Genomic DNA, 12,500 nt, shown 5'->3' with positions numbered 1-12,500 from the left:
TCGTCTTCGTCTTGCGCTACGTCGTCGTACGTCGGGGGAGGAGGGAGTGGCCTGGAATCCCAGTCCACCACCGGGGTGGGGTGGAGTGGGCGAGGTAGAGTTTGGGAGGGGCTCTGGGGAGGAGTTCCGTCCAGAAGGTTCTCCGCGTCCAGAGAGAGTTTCGCAAGGGTAGGAACATGAGCCTCCACCACAGGGGAGGGGGAGGGGGTAGGTGAAGGGAATTCCTCCCCAAAGTCTATAAGCGAAACCTCTGTAGGGGTCCCACCTCCAGGGGTCCGGAGGCCGTAAACGGGCTTGGTGGCCAGGACCCAAGCGGATGGCTTGAGTTTGAGGCCTTTCATGCCAGCTTTCTTCAATGAGAGAAGCTTGATGCTGGAGGAAGTTAGGTCTTCGTCTTCAGTAACTGGGTCGTAAGTCGGCTCTAAAGCACAAAAACACCCATTAATGTAAGAAGATTGAATTGTAAGTAATTTTGGACCTTTATCATTGGTCCATGTAGTGCTCACATAATGTAAAGGGCACCCTGTGTTTCTTCTTCATGACGCCATCTACTTTCTGAAGCAGCTTTTTTTCCCCAGCAAAATAGCCCCACAACACGATGCTACCACCCCCATGTTTCATAGGCTTGGTGTTCTTTACGGATCCCTTTGCATCTTAATCTCACATGTTTATCATATTTGCAACATTGCAATATACATTTACGCTCTAGTGGTTCTATATAGAACCTACAGCACTTTTTTTCTTGGCCTACAAAAAAAAAAAAAAAAAAGCATTCATTAGTTTATTAGCATTTTCAGTTCTGATACCGATACATAAACTTTGCATATCAGTCGATACCCCATACCAGTCCGATACCATTGCTGAATTAATAAACCGTACACCTCACCATGTGGGAGTGACTTAAGGCATCAGGACTGACTTCAACATTACTTTATATAATATAATAAATTAACACAGATATAAATTTACTAAATTATCATTTGTCGTTTATTTATTTCCACACTTCCATGGATCAGCCTAATTATCAGATACCTGATCCAGCTAATTTTGTTAATATCGGGACCGATATCCGATCCTAGTATCGGATCGGTGCATTCCTACTCCCTTGTCCATGAGTGACAATCTTAATAAAGCAGAAGTCGTCCATCCAAGCATAAATTAATCCCAATGACATTCGCCTACTCAGAGAAAAGTGCTGACAATATCTGCAAATAAGTCTGAGGCACCTAAGCCTCAACTACAGTCTCTAAGCCTGAGGGAAAAGTCATGTTCTCAGATTGGGGTCTGCTCTCTGAGAAGATTGGTGCGATTCCATCACCTTGTAACTCATGGATGCATACAGATTAGTGGAGACAGGGAGCAGAAGGTTAGGCGATGAAGAGGAGGGAAACAAGGCTGCTACAATGCAAATGCAAAATCCCTGACTAATCACTGTTTATACATAGTGCTACAACTGTAGCAGTTTTTGGGGCTACAGTTGGATTCGGAAAATTGTGTTAGGTACGGTTGGATTCAGACAGCTTTGTCGCATTACAGTCAAGCCCATACAATGGGCTACAGTCAGAGTCATACAATTATGCTAGGCTATGGTCGGATTTAGACAATTTTGTTGGGCTACAGTGCGATTTATGCAATTTTGCTGGGCTACAACTGCATTTAGACAATTCTATCAGCCTACAGTCAGACTGGGACAAAATTCAGTTGGGCTACAGTCCGATTCAGACAATTTTGCTAGGCTATGGTCGGATTCAGACAATTTTGCTAGGCTATGGTCGGATTCAGACAATTTTGTTGTCACCCATTCTGGCACTGTTGTGGAGTTACAGCCAAGATCAGACATCATTTTGTTGAGCTCTGGTCAAGCTCTGACAATTTTGTTGAGCTACAGTCTGATTCAGGCAATTTTGCTAGACTGTGGATTGTGATCATTTTGTCCCCCTGCAGTTAGACGTTAGATTTGGACAGTTTTGTGAGGTTACAGCCAAGCCTAGACATCATTTTGCTGGGCTACAATCAGATTCAGACAGAATTCTGTCGAGCTACAGTCCGATTCAGGCAATTGTGCTGGACTGTGATCGGATTTAGACTATTTTATTTGCCTACAGTTGGATTCAGACAGAAGTCATGTTGGGCAACAGTCAGATTCACGCCAGTTTGCTGGGCTACAGTTGGATCCTGACAATACAGTCAGATTCGGACGGTTTCGTGGGGCTGCAGTCGGATTTGGGTAACTGTCAGACTGCCGCATCTTACAGCCAAGATCAGACAATCATCATTTTGTTGAGCTACAGTCTGATTCAGACAGTTTTGCTGGGCTACAGTCGAGCCCAGACCGAATTCTAATGAGCTACAGTGCATCCGGAAAGTATTCACAGCGCTTCACTTTTTCCACATTTTGTTAGGTTACAGCCTTATTCCAAATTGTATTAAATTAATCTCTTTCCTCAAAATTCTACACAAAATACCCCATTATGACCATGTGAAAAAAGTTTTCTTGAGAGTTCTGAAAATTTATTAAAAGTAAAAAACTAAGAAATCACATTTACGTAAGTATTCACAGCCTTCGCCATGAAGCTCAAAATTGAGCTCAGGTGCATCCTGTTTCCACTGATCATCCTTGAGATGTTTCTACAGCTTAAATGGAGTCCCCCTGTGGTAAATCCAGTTGATTGGACATGATTTGGAAAGGCACACACCTGTCTATATAAGGTCCCACAGTTGACTGCATGTCAGAGCGCAAACACCAAGCATGAAGTCAAAGGAATTGTCTGTAGACCTCCGAGACAAAATAGTCTCGAGGCACAAATCTGGGGAAGGATACAGAAAAATTTCTGCTGCTTTGAAGGTCCCAATGAGCACAGTGGCCTCCATCATCCGTAAATGGAAGAAGTTTGGAACCACCAGGACTCTTCCTAGAGCTGGCCGGCCATCTAAATTGAGCGATCGGGGGAGAAGGGCCTTGGTCAGGGAGGTGACCAAGAACCCGATGGTCACTCTGTCAGAGCTCCAGCGTTCCTCCGTGGAGAGAGGAGAACCTTGCAGAAGGACAACCATCTTTGCAGCAATCCACCAATCAGGCCTGTATGGCAGAGTGGCCAGGCGAAAGTCACTCCTTAGTAAAAGGCACAAGGCAGCCCGTCTGGAATTTGCCAAAAGGCACCTGAAGGACTCTCAGACCATGAGAAACAAAATTCTCTGGTCTGATGAGACAAAGATTGAATTCTTTGGTGTGAATGCCAGGCGTCATGTTTGGAGGAAACCAGGCACTGCTCATCACGAGGCCAATATCATCCCTACAGTCAAGCATGGTGGTGGCAGCATCATGCTATGGGGATGTTTTTCAGCAGCAGGAACTGCCAGACTAGTCAGGATAGAGGGAAAGATGAATGCAGCAATGTACAGAGACATCCTGGATGAAAACCTACTCCATAGCGCTCTTGACCTCAGACTGGGGCGACGGTTCATTTTTCAGCAGGACAACGATCCGAAGCACACAGCCAAGATCTCAAAGGAGTGGCTTCAGGACCACTCTGTGAATGTCCTGGAGTGGCCCAGCCAGAGCCCAGACTTGAATCCGATTGAACATCTCTGGAGAGATCTGAAAATGGCTGTGCACAGACGTCTCCCATCCAACCTGATGGAGCTTCAGAGGTACTGCAAAGAAGAATGGGCAAAACTGCCTAAAGAGAGGTGTGCCAAGCTTGTGGCATCATATTCAAAAAGACTTGAGGCTGTAGTTGCTGCCAAGGGTGGTTCTACAAAGTATTAAGCAAAGGCTGTGAATACTTATGTAAATATGATTTCTTTGTTTTTTAATTTTAATAAATTTTCAGAACTCTCAAGAAAACTTTTTTCACATGGTCATAATGGGGTATTTTGTGTAGAATTTTGAGGAAAGAGATTAATTTAATACAATTTGGAATAAGGCTGTAACCTAACAAAATGTGGAAAAAGTGAAGCGCTGTGAATACTTTCCGGATGCACTGTACAGTCCCATTCAGCCAGTTTTCTAGACTGTGGTCGGATTGTGACAATTTTGTCCCCCTGCAGTTAGACGTAAGATTCGGACAGTTGTGAGAGCCATCATTTTGTTGGGCTAGTCAGATTCAGACAGTTTTGCTGGACTACAGTCAGATTCAGGCAGAATTCTGTCGAGCTACAGTCCAATTCAGGCAATTGTGCTGGGCTGTGGTCAGACGTAGGCCATTCTGTTTGCCTATAGTTGGATTCAGACAGAAGTTTTGTTGGGCAACAGTCAGATTCACGCAAGTTTGCTGGGCTACAGTTGGATCCTGACAATTTTGTCACCCAATAATCAGATTCTGACGGTTTTGTGGGGCTGCAGTTGGATTTGGGTAACTGTCAGACTGTGGCATCTTACAGCCAAGATCAGACAATCAGCATTTTGTTGGGCTATGGTTTTTTGATGAGCTCCAGTCTGATTCCGATGGAATTTTATTTTGCTACAGTCAGATTCAGACGAATCTGTCAGACCTCAGTTGGACTCGAACAGCACAGCTACGGCCAGGCAGAGCATGTTGGGTTTGAATTGGATCAAATTAAAGCTGTAGAACAGAGGTAGAAGAACAGAGCAGAGGGGGCAAACTGAACAGAGCAGCCACACTTACTCTTAAAAAGCAAAGCTGGCTGAGGTGGCCGAGGGGGAGGTTCCTCTGTACAACAGCGTCCAGAAAGAGAAGCAGGGTAGAAAACAGAGGCAGGACAGTGGATGGAGAATGGAGGGTGCAACCAAGGAATAGAGGAGAAAGGGCGTGTTGAGAAGAGAGATAAAGAAAGGTTAGGGACGGCTAAAGAAAGCAGCAAAAGGCAGCAAAAGCATCAGCAAACGTGAAACAAAGGAAAAAGGAAGAGAGAACACTCACTTTTGGCTCGCCCCGGAAGCTGAGTGGGTCTGGGAGCGTTCAGATCCAGCCCTAGAACATCCGGAGGGTCCATGGGGTTCCCAAGGTACAGACTACAGGGAGCACAACACAGCGGGACAGGACTTTAACTGGTACCACAGTATACCACAGAAAATGCAGGAGGAATAGTTTGAGCGGTGCTCTGCTGCCCTCTTGTGGAGAATGTGAAAGCACAGTAGTTTGTAGAGTTTAAGGCTCTAGTGTGTCCAGAAGATAATTCCAAGCAGTTGCGACTTTAGAGGAGAAGCCGTTAGTCCAAACACCCTTGTATAAAATCTGAAGGTATGCATTTAAGGGCACTGTAAAAGACAACAGGGCTAAATCAGTGGTTCCTAGAGTTCCCAGGCTTTCCTTACTCCATCTGACACATTTGTTACAGGCTTGATAATTACTTAACGAGCTAAATGAGGTGTGCTGGACTGGGAAAAACACAAAAAGTGCATAGCGTGGGCTCTAAAGGACAGCTATGGGGAATCCCTACTGGTTAAATAAATAATTCTACCATAAAGAAGGGTTACCCAAGGGTTCGCGCTGAGAATATCTGATTAATTGTGATGGCAAAGCCCTTTGAGTTGGACCTAAGGTTAAAAAAAAGCCTCAGAGGTTATTAATAGGCTGTTAATAAGCAGCAATATCAAATAATGCCTAAACAAACCAAATGCAAAGCTGTTGGCCTGCTAGACAAGGACGAGGTGGGTGGCTTTGCCACTGGGTTTGTGTGCGAGTGTGTGTGCATGTGTGTGTCTGGGTGTTGTGTCTTACTCGTCTATCCTGTCTGGAAAGCCCCAGCAGCGGTGAGGGTTGGTGTCTCCGTGGCCTGTGTGGATGAAGCTGTTCTTCAGCGGTCGGCTGATGTCGTGGGCTGAAAGGCCGGCTACAGAGGTGACCGTGTTCCGGGGAAACTGACCGACCTTTAGAGTGCGCTTGTTCTGCCCTCGCCACCAGTAGTTCTCCGCCCTGTAGAGGAGAAGAGTGTGTTTTTTGTTTTTTTTTTAAAAGGTACCCGATAGTAAAGTGAGCCTTTTTATAGACTTGTTATTGAAAAAATTCAGGTTCAGGCCAGTAGGTGGCGCTGTGCACTCAACCCCAGACTCCTACAAGGACAGCCACTGGCTTATGAGCAAGTTTTCTGTTTTTTTGGCCCCCTATCAAAACACCTGTGTGAAATAGGGCAGCTGTACTACATTATACTGTGTACACATAGTATGGACAAAAGTATTTGGACACCTGCTTATTTGTTGTTTCCTTTGAAATCTAAGGTATTGAAAAGAAAAAAAAAAGTTGATCCTGCATTTGTTGGAGTGACTCTCTCTACTGTCCAGGAAAGATGGCTTTCTACTAGATTTTAGAGGAGCATTGCTGTGAGGATTTGACTGCATTCAGCAAAAAGGGTGTTAGTAAGGTCAGGATGTTGGATAGATGATCAGCACCCCATCTCATCATCCCAAACTCCCCAACTCATCCTAAAAGGTTCGGATGGAGCTCCACCATCCATCCACTGCTCCATAGCTCAATGCTGGGGGCTTTATACCCCTCTACTAGCCCACACCTGGCATTATTAGGCAGCAGCATGGTGCCAATAGGTTCATGTTGATCTGCTCCAGATAGTCCTATTCTATTGGCAGTACTTCTCTACAAGGACTAGACAAGCTGTGTGTGTGTGTGTGTGTGTGTTTGGCATTTGCACATCTGTATCAGTAATGAGTGCAACTTAAAGAATGCATTCATTAGAAGGGGTGTCCACAAACTTTAGGACATATTGAAACAAGCAGAGAATTTGTGTGGAAAACCATACCTGCCCTCAATGATGGTGATGACATCATTCATCTGGATGTGCAGTTTGTCAGGCTCGTCAAAGTCCTGCAAGGCTCTCATGTCGGTGGGCATGGTTTCCACCAGGAACTCCCTCAGCGCCATGAACGTCGGCCGGTCGTCGGGTTTCTGCGCCCAGCACTGCAGCATCACGTTATAGATGTCCTGAGGACAGTCCTCCGGCTTGGGCAGACGCTCGCCCTCCTTATCAATCTTATGGAGGATCTGAAAGAGCGAAAGCTGGCGTCAGCAGTGGTCAGCGAAACGGCCGAATCCATGCTGCCCCCTATGCTCCCTTGTGGAGTACTGCAGCCCTGGTGATGTGAGACAGTAAGTACCTGACTGCCATTGAGGCCCAGCCAAGGCTCCTGTCCGTAAGTGCACATCTCCCACAGGGTCACACCGAACATCCACGTGTCTGTGGCGTGGGAAAACGTGCGGGTCTTCAGACTCTCTGGGGCACACCTAGAATGCACAAGCATACAGATAGTCAGAAACGGATGAGCCAAAACATTATGACCACCAGAATATCTTCTATGTCAGTGAAGGTCTGGCTTAGTCGGTTCTTGTAGTCAACGTCTTGGATGTGGGAGGAAGGGGCAGTGTGAAGACCTGAGCGTCTCTGACAAGGGCAAAAATACTCACGGCCAGACCACCGGGTTGGAGAATCTACGAAACGTCAAGCCCCAGTCCACAGCGAGAAAGGCCAACAATGGAGACGTGAACTTTGGAAATGGACCATCAGGAGGTCTGAAGAGTCCGGTTTTCACTTATATTGCATGTGTGCACTGACTCCAACCTGGAAGGATCTAGCAGTTCTGAACCCCAAACGATCGACAGCAATCACTCACCAGGCGAAGGGGACCTTGCGGTGCTCCTGCATGACGTAATGGTCGTCGTTCTTGGGCAGCGCCCTCATCAGGCCAAAGTCTCCTATCTTGACCAGCTCGCTGGAGGCCAGTAGGATGTTCCTGGCTGCCAGGTCGCGGTGGATGAAGCGCTTGGACTCTAGGTAGGCCATTCCATTGGCTATCTGGATGGCATACTGACACAGAGTGGAGATGAGGAAGTGACCCTGGTTCTTCCTCAAACGGTCCAGAAGAGAGCCTAGAGGAGCCAGCTCCGTCACCTAGAGAGAGAGAGAGAGAGAGAGAGAGAGAGGAAAAGCATAGAGAAAAATACAAGACAGGAAGAGACAGAGAGAGAGAGAGAGAGAGAGAGAGAGAGAGAGAGAGAGAGAGAGAGAGAGAGAGAGAGAGTTAGAAAGAGAGCGAAAGAGAGAGAGGGAGAGTTAGAAAAAGAGAGAGAGAGTTAGAAAGAGAGCGAGTTAGAAAGAGAGAGAGAGTTAGAAAGAGAGTGAGTTAGAGAGAGAGAGAGTTAGAAAGAGAGCGAGTTAGAGAGAGAGAGAGGGAGAGTTAGAAAGAGAGAGAGAGAGAGAGAGAGTTAGAAAAAGAGAGAGAGAGAGAGAGTTAGAAAGAGAGAGTTAGAAAGAGAGAGAGAGAGAGTTAGAAAGAGAGCGAGAGAGAGCGAGTTAGAAAGAGAGCGAGTTAGAAAGAGAGCGAGAGAGTTAGAAAGAGAGCGAGAGTTAGAAAGAGAGCGAGAGAGAGAGAGAGAGTTAGAAAAAAAGAGAGAGAGAGAGAGAGTTAGAAAGAGAGAGAGAGTTAGAAAGAGAGCGAGTTAGAAAGAGAGCGAGAGAGTTAGAAAGAGAGCGAGTTAGAGAGAGAGAGAGTTAGAAAGAGAGCGAGAGAGAGAGAGTTAGAGAGAGAGAGAGTTAGAGAGAGAGAGTTAGAAAGAGAGTTAGAGAGAGAGTTAGAAAGAGAGAGAGTTAGAAAGAGAGAGTTAGAGAGAGAGAGTTAGAGAGAGAGAAAGAGAGTTAGAGAGAAAGAGAGAGAGAGTCAGAGAGAGAGAGTTAGAAAGAGAGCGAGTTAGAAAGAGAGAGAGAGAAGAAATTAAAGCTGTTCCCTATTCAAATCTGTGTCAGGTAACACACACACTGCTTGTTTACCATCTTCATGGGGTGTGTGAGGACGACTCCGTAGAGGCGGATGAGGTTCTGGTGGTCCAGAGAGTGCATGGCATTGACCTCTCGGATGAAGTCGTCCAGAGCGTCCGGTTGGTTCAGCACATCTGTCTTCAGACACTTCACAGCTACGTTCAGCTGGAGAGAGAGGAAGGGACGAGGGACACGGAGAGAGAGGGAGAGAGAGAGAGAGAGAGAGAGAGAGAGAGAGAGAGAGAGAGAGAGAGAGAGGGATCAGGACCAAGATCATCAGGACTGAGAAACATTGACTGAAGACCAAGTTCAGAGCAGGGGGTCCTTTACATATACAGTATGTCCAAAAGTTTGTGGACACCCCTTCTAACGAATGCCTTCAACTACTTTACATTGCACCCACTGCTGACACAGATGTACAAATGCACACATACACAGCTTGTCTAGTCCCTATAGAAAGGTACTGCCAATAGATTAGGACTCTCTGCCAGGCGCGGGCTAGTAGAGGGATTTAAAGCCCCCCAGCATTGAGGAGCTGTGGAGCAGTGGAGGAACTGTGTTTTCTGGAAGGAAAGTGTAGCTCTACTCAATACTTTTTGGATAAGTTGGGGAGTTAGGGATGATGAGGTGGGTTGGTGATCATCTGTCCAACATCCTGACCTCACTGATCCCTCTTGTCACTGAATACAATCAAATCCTCACAGCAATGCTCCTCCAAAATCTAATAGAAAGCCTTTTTTCTTCCCAGTTACTTCACAGTTACTCCAACAATAGCAGGATAAACTCCTTTTTAATTCCCTTGATTTCAGAAGAAACAATGCATGAGCAGGTGTCCCAATACTTTTGTCCATATAGTGTAGCATTCAATTTGCATGATCCAGCACAGCTGTTATATACAAAGCAAAGAAAATGTGAAATATGAGCCATTAAAGGAGTCAAAGGGCCCGAATGTGCCTGAAACAAAGCCTCTAACCCGACCGGGGACGTCTCCTCGCAGCTGGGACGATCAGTACTGCTGAAAAACCCACAAAAATGCAGATGATCCCATTTGGCTGCTTTAACACTGTTGCTGGCTGTTGCCGGGCTTCTGAGCCTAGTAACATGATTCCCAGCGTGACGGCTCCGTCTCAGACGTTAACGCGGTATTCCACATTGTAAAAGAGCTCCCGTAAACGCCAAAACACGATCTGCCTTAATTAAGGTTAGATTTATGCGTAGAACAGATCTGGATCAGCTGGGTTCTGGGAATCTGGAGCGCCGGCTCTGAGCGTCTGGATAACAGCTACTCGCTGTAAAACCCGACACTGCAAAGCCAGCGCTGCCTTATTCTCTCCCTCCATCTCTCAGGGGTCCGACCGCTGAGTGGTGCAGATGTCCTGGAGAACGATGCTCTCACTCAACCCCCAGCTCATTTCGCACGACCGCTGACCCTCAATCAGGCCTTTCAAGCCCTTAGTTCTCCCAGTGGTTGCCCTGGAGAACACAGCTGGCCAACACACAGCAAGCGGCGTGCACAACGTGGTTAGCTCGGACCCTCAGAGCTGTGGGGAAATGTAGGGGTCTGAAACTTGCTTCTTTAGCTTGGTTTGGTGAAAACCCTGAGAAACAGAGCACTTCGTGCTGGGTCAGAGCCCTCGGTGCCAGGTCAGAGCCCTCGGTGCCGGGTCAGAGCCATCTGTGTGGGTTCAGAGCCCTCGGTGCCGGGTCAGAGCCCTCGGTGCCGGGTCAGACCCCTCGGTGCCGGGTCAGACCCCTTGGTGCCGGGTCAGAGCCATCTGTGTCGGGTCAGACCCCTCTGTGCCGGGTCAGAGCCATCTGTCCTGGGTCAGAGCCCTCGGCGCCGGGTCTTGGTGGGTAGTTTAATGTAGAAATACGATGCTGTGTCTCTTTGCTAGCTGTGGTGTCCAGGGCGCTCGCTAACAGTGCTAATGTTGCTAATGTTTACACGGACTGAGTGGGAGGAGCTAAACCTGCCAGACTGATCTTTTCTCCTCCAGAATGAATGAAGGTCAGTCAGTAACCATTGCTGCCCAAAAAAGACTCAAGCTTCTCAGAGAACACCTAGACCAAGACCAGGACTTCAAGCAAGGAAGTCAAGCAATCGCTCCAAAGCCACTTCCCAGCCGGTCCGTCCCGACCCGTCAGGACTTTCACGGCTCTATTAGGAGAAAAGTGAGAGTCCAGGAGTGAGTGCTGACCCTAAATCTGTGTCTGCTGTCACTTCCCACCCTTTCCCCACCATGCACACACTACCATTCACACGTTCGGCTGCTCGCCGCCGGCCCCAGTGTGTGAATGGAGTCTGTATCGTGCATCTGCAAAGTCAGTCACGGCCGGCCCCTGGCGGCCCTTAACAAAGCGGCCTCTGTTTTCCTAACACAATCTCTCTCTCTCTTTCTCTCTCGCTCGCTCGCTCGCTCACCACTTTTCCGGTGGGGGTGAACCACTCTCCCCTCTTCACCACGCCGAAGGACCCGTCGCCCAGTTTCTCGCACAGCTCCAGCTCCTTCTCGCTTATCAGGCAGGTGAGGGCCTGCGGCTGGCCGTCCGCCGGGGGCGTCGGGGACAGTTTCCGGAAGGTGCTGGCTGGCTGAGGCTGGAAGTCTCCGTCCGGCCTCTTCCCACTAAACACCTGATGGAGAGAACAGAGAGGACAACGATTAAAAAATAATAAAAAAATAATAAATAACTGCTTTTAATAAATAAATTTACAATCATACATTTGCCGTTTTAATTATTTATTTTTTTACATAATGTGAATCTGGCTGTTCTTTACATTGCATCAAAATTATGTCATGATGAACGGACCAATAGAAACGCTCCAGAATGACCAATGAAATCTTTTGACATTGGCTTCCATTAAAAGTTAAAAGAGTCTATTACTATTACTATTAAATACTTTTGCTACATCATCATTACATACGTTAAAAGGACAAAAGTATTGGGACACCTGCTCATTCAGTGTTTCTTCTGAAATCCAGGGGATTAAAAAGAGATCCTGCTTTTGTTGAAATACTGTCTCTACTGTGTTCTTTATTATTCTGGGGAGCAGGAGAAATGGAGCAATGGGACCAGGAGCAGGGGCCAGGAGAAATGGAGCAATAGGACCAGGAGCAGGGGCCAGGAGAAATGGAGCAATGGGACCAGGAGCAGGAGAAATGGAGCAATGGGACCAGGAGCAGGGTCCAGGAGCAGGGACCAGGAGCAGGGAGGAGGAGAAGGGACGAGGAGCAGGGGGATGAGGAGCAGGGGGATGAGGAGCAAGGACCAGGAGCAAGGAACCAGGAGCAGGGTTGAGGAGCAGGGGACCGAGGAGCATGGACTGAACCCACAGCTTACATTAATTTAACTACAGCCAGCAGAGAACAGATGAAGAAACAAGCAGAACTCAGAGCTGCTGTTAGAGTGTGTGTGTGTGTGTGTGTGTGTGTGTGTGCGTGTGCGTGTGCGTGTGTACAACAGCAGCTCGGAGACTCTGCTGCAGCCTTGAGAACAGCTCTGACAGACAGACAGAAATAGACGGCCAGAGAGAACAGGATCCTGACAGAATGTGAAAGACGCACAGACGGCCAGACTCAGCCTTGACCCACACACTGACCCACTCTCTCACACACACACACACACACACACACACACACACACACACGGTCAGACACGATGTCTACACCAATCAGCCAGAACATTAGTACCACTGACAGGTGAGCTGATTATCTTCATCTGCAGTGGCTCCTGTCAGGAGGTGAGTATAAATGAGGCAGCAGGTGAACGGTCAG

At 47.5% G+C, this 12,500-nt stretch overlaps 1 protein-coding gene across 1 annotated transcript in view; it reads right to left on the bottom strand.

Moving 5' to 3' along the window:
* tnk2b (tyrosine kinase, non-receptor, 2b) overlaps positions 1 to 12,500 on the bottom strand; it is a 37,837-nt gene that overhangs the window by 11,304 nt on the left and 14,033 nt on the right. Inside the window, 8 exon segments of the mRNA XM_072668789.1 lie at positions 1 to 421; positions 4,884 to 4,975; positions 5,685 to 5,879; positions 6,718 to 6,959; positions 7,073 to 7,199; positions 7,586 to 7,863; positions 8,740 to 8,892; positions 11,150 to 11,359. The exon segment at positions 1 to 421 is cut by the window's left edge and continues 401 nt beyond it. Coding sequence (XP_072524890.1) covers positions 1 to 421; positions 4,884 to 4,975; positions 5,685 to 5,879; positions 6,718 to 6,959; positions 7,073 to 7,199; positions 7,586 to 7,863; positions 8,740 to 8,892; positions 11,150 to 11,359 — 1,718 coding nt within the window.

The sequence above is a fragment of the Salminus brasiliensis genome, chromosome 23 (genome assembly GCF_030463535.1).
Source record: "Salminus brasiliensis chromosome 23, fSalBra1.hap2, whole genome shotgun sequence".
In the NCBI taxonomy this organism is placed as follows: Eukaryota; Metazoa; Chordata; class Actinopteri; order Characiformes; family Bryconidae; genus Salminus; species Salminus brasiliensis.
This window is presented reverse-complemented; position numbering and strand designations above follow the sequence as displayed.